At 42.4% G+C, this 15,295-nt stretch overlaps 1 protein-coding gene across 1 annotated transcript in view; it reads right to left on the bottom strand.

Annotated features, from left to right (window-relative positions):
• Positions 1–1,083: 1,083 nt before the first annotated feature.
• Positions 1,084–15,295, bottom strand: part of DRC8 (dynein regulatory complex subunit 8) — a 37,810-nt gene continuing 23,598 nt past the window's right edge. The window contains exons 3-7 of the mRNA XM_076335545.1: positions 14,635–14,707; positions 4,822–4,901; positions 2,896–2,938; positions 2,733–2,799; positions 1,084–1,708 (exon numbers count right to left, since the gene is read on the bottom strand). Of these exons, the coding sequence (XP_076191660.1) occupies positions 1,593–1,708; positions 2,733–2,799; positions 2,896–2,938; positions 4,822–4,901; positions 14,635–14,707 (379 nt within the window). The 3' untranslated portion in view covers positions 1,084–1,592. The remainder of the gene's footprint in view (positions 1,709–2,732; positions 2,800–2,895; positions 2,939–4,821; positions 4,902–14,634; positions 14,708–15,295) is intronic.

Genomic DNA, 15,295 nt, shown 5'->3' with positions numbered 1-15,295 from the left:
AACCCAGCTTAGAACTAGGCAAATGTTGTTTACCTGCATTAACTCTTTGTTGCCTTACTGTTTAAGAAAATATCAGTGAAAGACAACTTGGGTTAGAGAAGTAAAAAGAGAATTAAAAAATGGTCTCTTTCAGATTGCTTCCATCACCACATTTAGATCGTGCTAATCTCTTCTTTGTGAAGCATAGCAGCTCCCTTGCAGCTGTGTATGAAAACAGCTCCTCCGAGTTTCCAGCTCAAGTGAAACAAATGGGTAGAGCAAAAGACCTGACATGAGGAGCCCTGTGCTCTGTTTTCAGCTCTGCCACTAACAGGGCATAGCAGGGGGTAAGGCATTCAATGCCTCTGTGTGTCAGTCTTCCCCAGATTTCATCAGCTGATGAAGTCTGTTGATGACACAGAGCTGGGATATGCAGTTAAGACACAGGAGTGGTAGGACACTGTAAAGGAGGAAACCAAACTTGACAGAGTAGAAAAACAGAAATGGAGTCAAAGGTATGGAGCACAAAGTGCAAGATGGTGCCCTTGGGGACCAGACCACAGAATCTTCTCCTACAAGCTGAGACCTCCTCAGTTAAGGGCAACCGCTGGTCACTTGTTAGAAGATGATGTATAAGGCAAGAACTGAAGGGGAATGAGTTCGAACTCAAGTTAAAGGATAACAGTTACAGTAACAGTCAAGAAAATGATTACGCTAGAAATGAGAAGAGCAGTGAGGTCTGTGGTGGTCTTCTAGCAAGGGTAGCTGAGACACATATTCTACACTAACATCTTTCAAAATATGGTGCTTCATCAGTTCATGAAAATCAAATTCCAGTCCTATGATCCTAAGTTTTGAACAGTTTTATCTCCTGACTTTCAAACTGGTTATGAAAGGGGAACTGTTTATTGCCTATAGTAACAGAAATGTTCTCAAGCATTACTTTGTTTGTAAATTTGACTATGGCAATGGTTTGAGTGTTACCTGCGTGTTTAAAATGGAAGCAAAATACCACGTGCCAATGGATGTGTAACATAAAATGGAACTAACTGGTCCAGTTTAATTACCTACGGTAAACAAAGCACAAATATTTGACAAAACCTAGAAATTGTAGAATGTTTATTTGATCTATTGTATTATTTCAAAAGTAGTAACCTACCTGATGCCTTATTAAACACAAACACGGATTACATTTAAATATAAAAGCTTTATCTTAGTAGCATGCCTTCACAATTTTAGCCATCTTAAGGTACTCACTTACCTACTTATTACCCACTTTCACAGGTCTCATTTTCCGTTAGTTTTTCAGAAGGAATTGTAAAGTAATTTCTTGACTCCATTAACATTATTTTTCCTGTTATTTTTCAAACCAAATTCCATGATTTCTTTTCCAGACCTTACACAGTATTTCTGTCAAGAGCTCTTTTTCCAGGTGTGAATATATTTCAATATGTATACAGAACCCAAGGAAATATAGCTACACAGATTTTATTTTAATTATAAGCACAAGATCACAAGCTGAGCTTTGTTATACTTTAAAATACATATTTCAACTAACTGCCAAGCTACACTGCTGTTACCAAAAGGCATCTCAAACACTATAGGGGAAGATCTTAACTTTCGTCTACTATCATCATTGAAATGTAGTCTCTGTAGCGAACAGTATTTGTTTCTGGATCTAGAGCTGTGGAGAGCATGTCCTCCATTTCTTCCTGAGTAAAAGGCTCACCTAAAAGACAGCAGAGAATAACACTTTGTCTTGATAAACATTCTTTTCAGGGCTGGCAAATTACCCTGCTTTTCTCTTGCAAGGATCTCCTTTCAGTCCTCACAGAGAGGAGAAAAGGGGCAGTACCAAGGATCCAATTCCTTCACTTTTACCAATCTAAGTCCTGCACACCAAGCAAGCTGGTCTAAGGGAAAGGAGACGGAGGGCCTGGATCTTCTGATCTCCTTTTAGTTCAGAGTCCAAAACAGCCTGTTCCTCTCTGCCACAGGGATTTCGAAACAATTGTTTTTGTCAGAGTGAATTCTTCTAATATGTACATTAGAATTATTATCTCTCATTTGGCTATCCTTTCACTTGTATTTACATCATGAAAGGCTTCTGGTTTTTCTCTTTTAGGAGCTTCAAAGCTGCTGATGGTCTCCTGCATCCCTCTTTGAGAACAAGGTCCCCATCCTCATGAGGATAGGTCTTGCGCAAAGCCTGCACATCATTTTGTACTTGAGGCAGGCAAGCATGAGTCAGCCATGCAAGAAAAGCAGGCTCTTCAAGGGATATTGAGGATTACATGATATACAACTTAAATCTGGTCTTCAAATCTCTTTGTTTGCATACGGCACTACAATTAAGATCAAGATAATGTAGGAATGAACGAGCACTGAAACTACCTGAAACATCTGGAAATCTAAACTACAATTTTAGAGGAGGACAGAAGAAGAGGCACATCCTTAGGAAGCACAAAGATGTACACAGAATCATAAAATATCCACACAAGATTGAATTATGACTCTTAATAATAATAATCTCTATCTTATAATGTCTGCAAGCAGGCAGATAAATGTTCTTTCCCTGCATTATTCACCAGTGAAATGTTTTAGTCTGCAGCCACTCATCATGGCAACAGTATTGTTTGAAGACAATGTATCTACTCCCACAAGTTTTTTCATGCAGAATGAGGACCTCAAGGTGCCATATACACATGTAATATTTATTTACTTAAATACTGATACTACAAAAGTCATGTTACCTTCTTCAGTCAAATATTTGACCAGCTCCTCTTTCGTAATATATCCACATTTATTCTCATCCAAAGCCTTTAAAGAAAAAGAAGAAAACTTGTGGGTTTAATCATATTGAATCAAGAATCAGCAACTTCTTTCCAGCAATTAGGTACTTGCATATTTACAGACCTCAAATGCATGTAGAAGAACATCTTCTGGAATAGGCCGGTACCTGAAACCATTGAATCAGAAAAGTTAAGTTACTGTTTGCCAGGCTGCTGTACTATTCTGAAAGAATAAAATATGAGTACTACAGGAAAGGGAAAACTTATTTTCTATGAGAATTTACTAAGTTTGTCTATCAATCATTTAATTCCAGCTTGACTTTTTGGAACTGTCCGTATCTTTACCTCTTATGCCTTTTATTGTACTCCTGTTTAATTTTCCTTGTGCTAAGGAGCCAGATGATTGGCTTCTGCATGTCTGGGCTGGCTGAGTGTGTTAGCAGGAATCAATAACAGCTGAATCATTCCACGTAGCCAATGCACTGAACAGAAGATGGCCAAACCAAGAAAACAATGTTTTGTCCAGGTACGCTGATAGCTAGGCAACAGATCACCTAGTGGGACTTTGACAGTCTAATGAGCTGATGATGAGCAAAGGAGGCTGGTAGCTATAAAAGAAAAGGTCTGTCACTAACAATTTCAGAGAGACAGGAGAACTGGGCACGTGTGTGCATGCGTATGCGTGCCTGATTTCAGAGCTGGAAAGGAAGCCCTGTGCAGCAATGGAGACCTTCCATATCCCAGCAGACTCACCAAACCCCAAGGATACTAAAGAGAAGACGTTGAAGCCAGGGAGGTTCTAACTTCTTGATTGTTTCATCCAGACCCGCCTTGCTCTTTTACTGTCTAAAAATCAAATGTGCTAAGAAGAGGCCTTGTTTTTTGTGATACAAATCTCATGTGCCCTTGGATAAGTGAACTATGGACATAGTGCCCCAAAAGATAAAGCGGGTCTTGACAAGCCTGCACTAGCCTGGGGAAAGTGTGTGTGGGGTTTTTGAGTGTGTGTGTGTGTGTGTGTTTGTTTGTTTGTTTGTTTGTGTGGGGGGGGTGTGGAGGAGGAGAAGAGAGCCCAGAGCAGCAAGGTATAATTTTGTGAAAGGGTGAACATCAGTGTGGAACCAGAAATGTGCCATGAAGGCCAGAGAAGGCAAAGGTGCAGGAACCTGGGAAGGCAATGCACCTGCGCCAGCACACCGGGACCCAAACACTGCTGGCTGGTCCGTGTCCAGGCACGGGCACAAAGACTCTCAAACACAGCCCCAAGGTGGACCCCGCTGCCTCTGGATGCTGCGAGACAGTTTTGGGAAATCCTATAGCTATTTCATATGTAGAACACCCTCCTACCAAAGGCCCTCTGTGTGCAAAATAACTTCTCAGTATTGGACAAGACAGCCTTCCAAAACCCTTGGCTACCATCTTTAAAAAGAAAGATAAATTCCCTGTAAGTAATCTCGCTTTTAGTGCAAAATATCAAAATAGCACAAGTTCCTGTGTACATGCAAAGAGTTCTATGTACCTTTGAATAATGAACAGCGTTTTTGTCCTAGACTTTTAGATCGGCAGTCTTTTAGAGTGCTAGTTGTGTACATTCAACTGTACCTAGCAGTCATCTTGAGACATGAACATGAAGCTGATTTATACAACTTACTAAAAATACACGGTAACAGACTGTGCTTCTCAGGATCTGCAACTCATGTTCAGAGAAAGTAATGGTTATGACCTTAATTTACATATAAAATATTTCAGAGATGCACAAAACATGTTGAATAGCAAGTTAATTCTGATTCACATTAAAAATACAAAAGCTACACATTATCACAATTCATGATTATAAGCTGTTATTATTTATATCATCCGTACAACATAATTTTATGTAGATGAAGTAATTTTGAAACAAAATCTACCAAGCTAATATAAACTGAGTTTAAATAACAAATAAAATCTGTACTCCTTCCAGTTACATAAAATTACTGTAGATATATTTATTCAGAATCAGCGCTGTCAATCTGGAATAAACTACAGACACAGAAAATCCACTTTCCATTACCTTCTGTCGAGCAGTACTTTTGTCATCACTGGAAGAAATTTTTCCAGATGAATATATCCGGTCGGTTCTTCTTCTTCTACCTAAAAATAAAACTTAAGTATGGCAGGTTATATGACTCATTAGCAAACTAATATGAAAACCAGAAAATTGGGGTGGTTCCTGCATTAAAATTACAGTTAGACTTTGAATATTTATATCAGGTTTTTAGTATCACATGGCACCATAACATCTGAGTGAAATGCTTGTAATCAAATAGAAAGAAATTAGAGGAAGAAATAATATCCCAGGCGAAATACAGGCCTGCTATTATAGACACTTTCAACAACTCAATATTGCCCTCTTGTGCTTAGAAACCATTCATGCAAAGGAACTGGACACCTGGTAACCGATCTTATCTTCCACAATAACTCAACAGAGGTTTAAACATTTAGACTGCAGTCATACTAGTAAAACCTAGCAAGACCTGGAACATCCCCAAGCAGTGTAATGTGACCACCCATAACAGCAAACCATTAGCACATGCCCTGGCACGATTTTGGCCTGTGCCACCTAACGCTCTCCCTAGCAGTCACCAGGCCTGGCTAGGACCTTAAGGAATGTTCTCCAGCAGGCTGCTTTGTGCAGCCACTCCGCATAAAACATTTACCAGGGTAGACATGAGCTGCTCTGTGCCAGCTGGCTTCAACACCCAAGGATGTTTCTGAGCATATTTAATGTGCTAGTTTGGATATAGCCCCAGTCTAGTACACCTCAAGGATGGAATTTGTTGCCTCCACATGTTTCATAGTCAGAGAGAGTTGTCAGGGGAAGGACCAGAGAGGCAGGCAGACTGAGTCAGGGTGGTCTGAAACAGTCATAAGGCAGCCCATAAAATGCTACACAAAGAAAAGCTTCCCTTTGCCTCCCAAATAAATTAACAGATTAGTCCCAAAACATCAGGGACTATGATGCATCCAGCAGCATTCTCACTGCATTCCTATACTTCCACAGGAGATGAGCAATGTGGTAAAGACTGCTCCTTATCATCAGGGTGCATCCCTTCCCTGAAAATTTCAAGTTTTACTCCCAGAAGGAGCCCTCTCAATGGAGCTAGCCTGTTCCTGTCTGTGTTGAAACTGGATGCATGCCTTGTGGTCTCACATGGCAGCAGCGACACCTTGCTAGGCTCTCCAAGACACAGCTCAGATTGAAAGAAGACTCAAAATAGGGACTGATTTGAAATCTCCTAACTGAGCCAGGAAAAGACGCAGTAAGAAATCTTTCTCTTGGGAGCTGGGTCAGATTTGGGGTGATGCCCGATACATCCAGTTGCTTAAATGGAGAGCTGCAACTGCTGCTGCATGCTCTTTTCCAGTGCTCTTGAAGGGTTTTGGTTGCTAAAAGCAGGCAGCCACCACCTCTTGCTGCTTTAGAGTGGAAATTGGCTTGAAAAAGCACTTTTTCCCTTCTGTTTGGTGAGCCTAGTGGAAGGGATCTTTAGCAAGGAAATGAAGCTTTTGCATGCTTCATGCTAAATAAAATGGTACCTTTTACCATTACAGAATCATTTGTTTTACTGCTTGCTTGATTGAAAAGATGTAACAAAATACCTGGCAAAACTTAACTTCTTTCCAGTGACATAACAGTTAGCCAATACACTGAACTATTCCACGCATCACAAATACTGAGATGTGTAAGTACACAGGATGTTTTAGGTAACATCTGTGCTTCAGCTAGTATTAGGTCAGAAGTCCCCAGGGACAGAAAAAGAAACAGGGTAGCTATTTATCAGAAATAGATAGATGTGACATATTAAGCAGAACAACCAAAAGCAAGGACCCAAAACATCCATGAAGATGGTAAGTTTATAAACCATGTTTAAGAGCCAAAAAATATTAGATCTGCTCATCCAAACAGTTGAAGGTCATCCTAATTTTCATACCAGAATAACTCACTGGCAATGACCACTTCAGACCTCAATGTAACAAATACCTATAAAAATGTCAGCCCTCACTGACAAATATCATCCAGATTTGCCTCTTTTTGTTGGTGTGCTATTTGTATTTTGCCTTCAGAAAGCAGTCCGTGGAAGAAACGTGTCCTTCCTGACAATGGACCTAGTCCTGGGAGGTGAAGAGCAACCTCAGCTTCCTCTGACCTGGAAAGAACAGCTTTCATTTCAGTGGCTCTACAGGTCCAGCAATATCTTGCACTGTTAAAATTAATCCTATTTCTAACATTGGATAGATATGAGAATAAATTTAATATAGTAACCTCACCTAAGTCAGTAAGTATTCAGATTTGCAGGTATATGTATCCTCTTACTCTTCCTCATGCTCACTCCTATTCTGTACCACATTTCCCATTGATGTTTTCCTTTTTCTGTAATTCCTCCCCTTTTCACAGTGGCTGTGACAATAACAGTATTTGCTTGTTCAAACTCTGAGTTTTGCTCTCTCTCTTTCCTTCGGATACATCCACAGCTCCCATAACAACTGTATGTAGCACTTATTATGTTTCGTATCTCTGCACTCACAGCCATACTATTATTGTCCACATAACATTAGGGGACTTGAGTCACAAAGAAACAAAACCATCTTCCAGAGTTACCCAGGCAATCTGTAGCAGAGCAGTGCACTGAATCTGGGATTTCAAACTCCAGGCATTGTAGTAAGCCTCAGATTAGCTTTCACCATCTCTAGGCTTATCATTTAATCTTAACTTTATAAGTAGGCCTAGAGATATAATATTAAGTACAGCATTTAGCATAAGGCAATATAGGGAACAATATATGATAATTTTTAGAGGTAAAATAATTATATGAATGCTGATTTGGCAGATAGGGATAATTTGAAGGCAATGTATGCTAGTTTAGCTACAATAAAGCTACTAGGAAGATAGATGACTGAGAGACACAAGTAGTGAGAAACAGAAATGAATCACAGCTTACAATGGGCAAAAATACTAGGGAAATAGCTTGGTTACTGTCGTGGTTTAACCCCAGTCGGCAATCAAGCACCACACAGATGCTTGCTCACCCTCCCCACATCCTGGTGGGATAGGGCAGAGAATCGGAAAAAAAAAAGTAAAACCCATGGGTTGAGAAAGACAGTTTAATAGGAGAGCAAACGAAGAGAAAATAATAATAGAATATACAAAACAAGTGATGCACGATGCAGTTGCTCACCACCCGCTGACCAATGCCCAGCCAGTCCCCGAGCAGCGGCCCCCCCGGCCAGCTTTCCCCCAGTTGATGTACTGAGCATGACGTCACATGGTATGGAATGTCCCTGTGGCCAGTTTGGGTCAGCTGTCCTGGCTGTGCCCCCTCCCAGCTCCTTGTGCACCTCCAGCCTTCTCAGTCGGTAGAGCATGGGAAGCTGACAAGTCCTTGACTAGTGTAAGCACTACCTAGCAACAACTAACACATCGGTGTGTTATCAACATTGTTCTCATACTAAATCCAAAACACAGCATTGTACCAGCTACTAGGAAGAAAATTAACTACATTGCAACCGGAACCAGGACAGTATCCAGCCCTTATTCTATACCATCTATGTCATGCCCAGGTCCCCACACTTTCCAATACAGTCCAATTAATCACCACCACCTTTCCTGTCTTGGGATATATACACACAGATACCATTCCCTTAGTCTATGGGCCATCCTTATAAAATGTTTGTTGAGTTTATTTAGTCCATGACTTTGGGCTCCATCTGTCATTACAGTCCTTCAGGGCAGAAGAGATGGTGTGTGGTGTTGGACTGTTGCATGCTGAAGCCAGTTCTAGTTCCATCACTGCTACACTTTGCTCGGTTTCATCAAAGTTCATTCTTCATTTGATCTGGGTGATTTTTACTGTAATACCATTCATATGGCATATAGCAACCACAGAAGTGATGATATACAGTATTATATAGCAATTAACATCATACAATTTAATTCATTGGCTATTCTCACCCAAAATCAAATCCCCTTGAGGTACACATCGGACTTCCCCATCCTCCTGCATCGCCCACCAAGTGCACCCAGGTCCTTGAGCAAAAGCAACCCCACAGATGGGTTTACCTTTCCCTGAAGCAGGAATAACCCAGACTGCAGTCCCCAGCATATTTTTATGTGCACTACAGGGACTTTATCCCCTTCTACAGTACATAAAAGTTTTGACCGGGCAGGGCCAGCTCGACTGGCAGATCCCCTAATGTTGACTAACCAGGTGGCCTTTGCTAATTGTGTATCCCAATGTTTGAACATCCCAGCACCCATTGCTCTCCGTGTAGTCTTTAACAGTCCATTGTGGTGTTTGATTTTTCCGGAGACTGGTGCATGATAGGGGATGTGATACACCCACTCAGTGCCGTGCTCTTTGGCCCAGGTGTCTATGAGGTTGTTTCAGAAATGAGTCCCCTTGTCTGACTCACTCAATTCTTTCTGGGGTGCCATGTCGCCATAGGACTTGCTTTCCAAGGCCCAGGATAGTGTTCCGGGCGGTGGCATGGGGCACGGGATATGTTTCCAGCCATCCGGTGGTTGCCTCCACCACTGTAAGCACAGGGCGCTTGCCTTGGCGGCTTTGTGGGAGTGTGATATAATCAATCTGCCAGGCCTCCCCATATTTGTATTTCAACCATCGTCTTCCATACCAGAGAGGCTTTAACTGCTTGGCTTGTCATTGTTCAGGGCCCCACTTGAAATCGTTCTTCTTCCGGGTCACTTGATAGAGAGGGTTTATGATCAGACTGTAACTTGGAATATGCATTCTCCAAAAACCCACAACGCCTAAGAAAGCTTGGGTTTTCTTTTTGGTAGTTGGTGGAGACATGGCTGTTAGTTTGTTGATCACATCCATTGGGATCTGATGACGTCCGTCTCGCCATTTTATTCCTAAAAACTGGATCTCCTGTGCAGGTCCCTTGACCTTACTTTGTTTTATGGCAAAACCGGCCTTCAGAAGGATTTGGACTATTTTCTTCCCTTTCTCAAAAACTTCTGCTGTGTTGCCCCACACAATGATGTCATCAATATATTGCAGGTCATCTGGAGCTCCACCCTGTTCCAGTGCAGTCTGGATCAGTCCATGGCAAATGGTGGGGCTGTGTTTCCACCCCTGGGGCAGTCGGTTCCAGGTGTACTGGACGCCCCTCCAAGTGAAAGCAAACTGTGGCCTGCACTCTGCTGCCAAAGGGATTGAGAAAAATGCATTAGCGATATCAGTTGTGCCATACCACTTGGCTGCCTTTGACTCCAGTTCATATTGAAGTTCTAGCATGTCTGGCACGGCAGCACTCAGTGGCAGTGTGACTTCATTCAGGCCACGATAGTCTACCGTTAGTCTCCACTCCCCATTAGACTTTTGCACTGGTCATATGGGACTGTTAAAGGGTGAGCGAGTCTTGCTGATCACTCCTTGGCTCTCCAGTCGACAAATCAGCTCATGGATGGGAATCAGGGAGTCTTGGTTGGTGCGATATTGCCACCGGTGCACTGTTGTGGTAGCGATTGGCACCTGTTGTTCTTTGACCTTCAGCAACCCCACAACAGAAGGGTCCTCCAAGAGACCAGGCAGGGTTGGACAGCTGTTTAATTTCCTCTGTCTCCAAGGCAGCTATACCAAAAGCCCACTGGTACCCTTTTGGGTCCTTGAAATACCCTCTCCTGAGGTAGTCTATGCCAAGGATGCACGGAGCCTCTGGGCCAGTCACAATGGGGTGCTTCTGCCACTCATTCCCAGTTAGGCTCACTTCGTCTTCCAATACAGTTAGCTGTTGGGATCCCCCTGTCACTCCAGAAATACAGATGGGTTCTGCCCCTTTGTAGCTTGATGGCATTAGGGTACACTGTGCACCGGTGTCCACTAGAACCTTATACTCCTGTGGGTCTGATGTGCCAGGCCATCAAATCCACACAGTCCAGTAAACCCGGTTGTCCCTTTCCTCCACCTGGCTGGAGGCAGGGCCCCTCTAGTCCTGGTCACAGTATTTGTTACTCACTTGTTGTAAATACGAATCAGAAGTCCCTTCATTAAGATCAGAAGTAAGATCAGCCCTTCGACTCTGTCTGGGGAACTGCCCACTGGAAATTGGAGCAGCAATTTTCCTGGAAGAACCCCCTTTTGTGATTGTTTTTCCTTGCAACTCACGTACCCGTGCCTCTAGGGTCGAGGTAGATTTTCCATCCCACTTCCTCATGTTCTCTCCGTGGTCACGTAGGTAAAACCACAGGGAGGCCCGTGGTGTGTACCCACTGTATCCTCTCTCTTGAGCAGAGGAATGCTGACTCCTAATAGCTGAGATGATAGATACTGGTTCATATAGGTGGGGAGCAGGACATATCCTCTTTGAATCACTGGAACTCCCAGGACAGTTTCCCGGCTAGCATGTCCGGCAGTTTCTTCACAGCCGAGATGCAGGCCCATAGGGAGGACGAGAGACTTCCTTTGTATTGCTGGAATTGACCAGCCAATTCATCTACTGTTTGTCCCTCTCCATCTTTCCAGGTCATTACTGCCAATGAGTTGGCATACAACGATGGTGTGCTCTGTACAAAATTCCGCCACATGGGCTGTGTGCACTTGACTTCATCTGGATCTTTGGATAGCTGCTTGTTGTTCAGGTCACCATAAATCACCTCCAGCACGGCTAATTCCCTCAGGTACTGGATACCTCTCTCCATGGTGGTCCACTTGCCTGGGTGACATATAACATCTTCCTTGAAGGGATACCTTTCCTTCATGCCTGACAGGAGTTGCCTCCAGAGGCTGAGGGCTTCTGCCCCTTTTCGAATCACTTTGTCAATGCCCCCTTCCCTAGAAAGGGATCCCAGATGCTTGGCTTCTTTACCCTCTAATTCCAGGCTACTGGCCCCGTTATCCCAGCATCGGAGCAGCCAGGTGACAATGTGCTCGCCTGGATGATGGCTGAAATCTTTTCATATATCTCACAGCTCACTCAGGGATAGAGATCGTGTGGTTACCATCTTGTTTATGAGTTCTTCCTCTCTCTCCAAGGAAGAGGAGGAACCCTCCTGCCGAGTTCTTCCTCAGGGGGAAGCGGGGAGTTCTTCCTCTTCCTCCTCCTGTCCTCGTGATGGCCCTGCTTTAGAGTAGTTCTGCCTCCTCGCTGGCAGGGCAGTATGCATCTTCCTCCTGCTCCCTCTTAGGAGAAGCTTCTTCATCCCTTACTAAATGAGCTGACTTTCGCTTCCAAGATTTATTCTTGTGTATGGGGGCAACTGATACCGGCATGGGATGGTGCTCTGGTTCAGCTGCAGTGCCTGTCACCGGGGTTTGAGTAGCCACAGTGCCTGTCACGGGGTTTTGAGTAGACACAGTATTCTTAAATAGTTGTTTAACCCTAAGCAAGACCTGACAGACATTCAGAAGACATAGCAATAGGAACATGCTGGTTTGAACATCCCAAGGATATTCAAAATTCTCAAGAGCTGTTGTAATTAGCCCGGAGGAGAAGGGGAAGATGGAGGAAGGTGTCTCCCCCATAGGTTAGCTCTCCGAGGAGAAAAAGTAAAAAGTGTAATTATTAATAATTTCCAATAGATGGCTCCCGAAGTACAGAGGTGACGGCAATGCTGAGTACAAATACCAGATTGATCTCATGACCAATAATTTTATCATACCATAAGCCAGTGTTACACAGTTCAGCAAAGCAATAACCTTAATACACCTCCCAGAGGTGATAAACAGCAGATAAATACTGATAAACAGTATATACAGCAAGTAAGGTGTTACATAACACAACTCTTGAGAACAAATACAACAACTTTGAGAGCAAATAAATTAACATTGTGACCAGCGACTACTAAACTAATATAATGAATGCTGATAACAAATTTGTTTTAACACGCTGTGGTCAGATCTGTCGTTATCTCAACCCTTTGAGCCCCACGTTGTGTGCCAAAAAGGACTGTTGTGATTTAACCCCAGTCGGCAACTAAGTACCACCCAGCCGCTTGCTCACCCTCCCCCACCTCTGGCCAACAGAGACAATTTTTACTTTACCTAAATTAAGATAAAATGGTATTACCATAGTTAATGGTAATAGTATCTTACACAAATTAAGATATATTAGTGATTAATATAATACATTAAGGGTTCTGGAAGAAGATAGTGTTCTTCTCGTACTAAATCTATGCCAAGGTTTCATTTACAGACACCATGAAACCTTCTTTGAGTTATAACTTCCAGTTCAGTGTTCTTTAAGGTTAACCATTACTCCTGAATGTATTCTTTCTTCTTGCAGTATTTGTACTTTAATTTAATATTCTTATAATCAACAATTGCAAACATGTTATACTGTTGTATGTCAAGAATCTTCCGCCTCATAGCTGCATTGCATTGTACTTTATTATGTATTACTTATCTCAAATTTTCAGTAATGCTGAAAACTGAAAAAAAAAAAAAAGAAAGTCCAATCTCTTTGGGAGGGGATGCAGGCCTTAAACTCTCCTGGTTCCCCTGGACTGGGGGCAGGGGAGTCAAAGCATCCCCTTCCTTTTCTCAATTCTGTATCTTGAGTCAGTTGCACTGTTCATTTGCTGCAAACAAAAATCTCTGTGGGCCACTAAAAATATCATCTATATTAAGCACCATAATTTCTCTTTCCATTTTGTCTTGTTTATCAGTGGGAGCTGGGACAATCTGGTACTGACAGTACAGAACCAGTGCAGACAGATTGCAGCATCATGTTAAAAGATCTTTCTCCTCTGATGGTTCTTTGCACTTCCTCATCTGAAGCAGCTGCGTCATTTTCACAAGACTTAGCACAAGATTTCTCACACTAAATTCTGATCTACAAGAGACCAGACAAGGCTACTGAGGAGAGACTACTACTGCAACCATCCAAATTTTTGTCAGGGACAGGAAGAAAAGAGTAAGAGCGCGCAATTCCCAGTATCCTGACCTATACATGAAAAAGAGAAAAATCCTTCCCCCACCTCTCAGCCCCAGCATCTTCCATTCCTTCAGGCAGCATATCTGTTTGCAAAAAGAATGTGAAGTCTTTTTCCCACTTCTTTGTCCCATTTATTAACCATACCCTGCCAAGGCACCAGCACACCGTCCTTTCTATTACAAGCATGAGGTAAGGAGACAAAAATTAGTGTACGAAAAAACTGTGGAGAAACGTGATTGAAGTTCTTTTTACTCTTGCGTATCACTGGGAGAATGGCAGGACTGCCAGGGCTGGCAAGGTTTTATGTCTGAATTCTGACTTACAGGCTTAAGTGATCAAGTAAGAAAAGATTACTTATCTATAACTGAGAAATCTCAAGACTGGGAGAGACCTCAGGAAGGACAGAAAGTCGAGGGGTCTAGCTATAAGATAGCAATAACAGGACCCAGTGAAAAACATAGCAGGTCTTCCCTCTGTGTATTTTTTGAATTTGATGTATAATTTTGACACCTGCTCAAGAACTAATTTTTATTACTTAATCATCAGTGTGTGCCCATGACATGTCCAGAAGAGTGAGATGGTTAGGGTTTGGCTATCCTAATCCGACTGAGGTTTAGGACATTCTTTTTCATCAGCCAAAACCAATTTTTCTTCCATTTTCTATAAACGCCCCTCCACCTTGGCACAGCGTCACAGTGACCCTCTGGGGTAAAAGAGAGTCAAAGACTCCTCATTTTAACCCATCAATGTTGTTACCTCATCAGCCTAAAGGCTTGCTTCAGGGCAACCTGAGAGACTGCCTGCCTGCCTGAATCATTTTCATGACACTTCCAACCTCTGGGAAAAGAGCTTAGGTTTCCCACATAGCAAGGCGGAAGGGCCAAACGTGTGCAAGACTGAAAAAAATACAAAAGATCTAAACATTTACCTTTGCAAGCAGTTCATGTAGTTCTGCCTCAGTTGGGAAGCAACCCAGTGACCTGACAATTGAACCAACCTCTCTGAAAGAAAGAAAGAACATCTTTGTCAGTAAATCTGCAATACAAGAGTGTCTGTGGAGAATCCAGATATCAATTCAGAGCTTGCATACAGAAGTGTCCATATACAAGCACACAAGCACATGTATGTGGACTTTTAAGATGATGTCTCTGTAAGCAATGTCTATTTTTACAGACATTAAATATTCTGGAGCTTTTTGGAAGAGTATAATTGTTCCTGTGACTTCCCCCAAAAATTCTTCTTTACCATTGTGTTGCAGTGTACTGTGTGCAGGTTAGTTTTCAACTGCCGTCCTCTAATTGTTAAGCTTAATTTCTGTAAAGTCTACATTTATGTAGTTAATAAAACACTTTGAAACCTATATTTTTACATTAAACGCTATAAAGATGCAAATTCTAACTGCAGTAAAGAACAATTGCAAAAAGTCGGGAAGGAGGCAGCCCTGCTATGCCCCTGCTGTGCTCTGAAAGAGTTGAATGGACCAACACACTGGCTTATCACCACCCTGTTTACGCTGCAAAATATATTCATAGCTTGCATTTATTGCTGAACCTGGTGCAGTTGTTCTGAGGGTCTAAATAAAATTCTGA

Source organism: Aptenodytes patagonicus, chromosome 3 (assembly GCF_965638725.1).
Source record: "Aptenodytes patagonicus chromosome 3, bAptPat1.pri.cur, whole genome shotgun sequence".
Classification (NCBI taxonomy): domain Eukaryota; kingdom Metazoa; phylum Chordata; class Aves; order Sphenisciformes; family Spheniscidae; genus Aptenodytes; species Aptenodytes patagonicus.
Note: the sequence above shows the minus strand (reverse complement) of the source record. Positions and strands in the feature narration are given on the sequence as shown.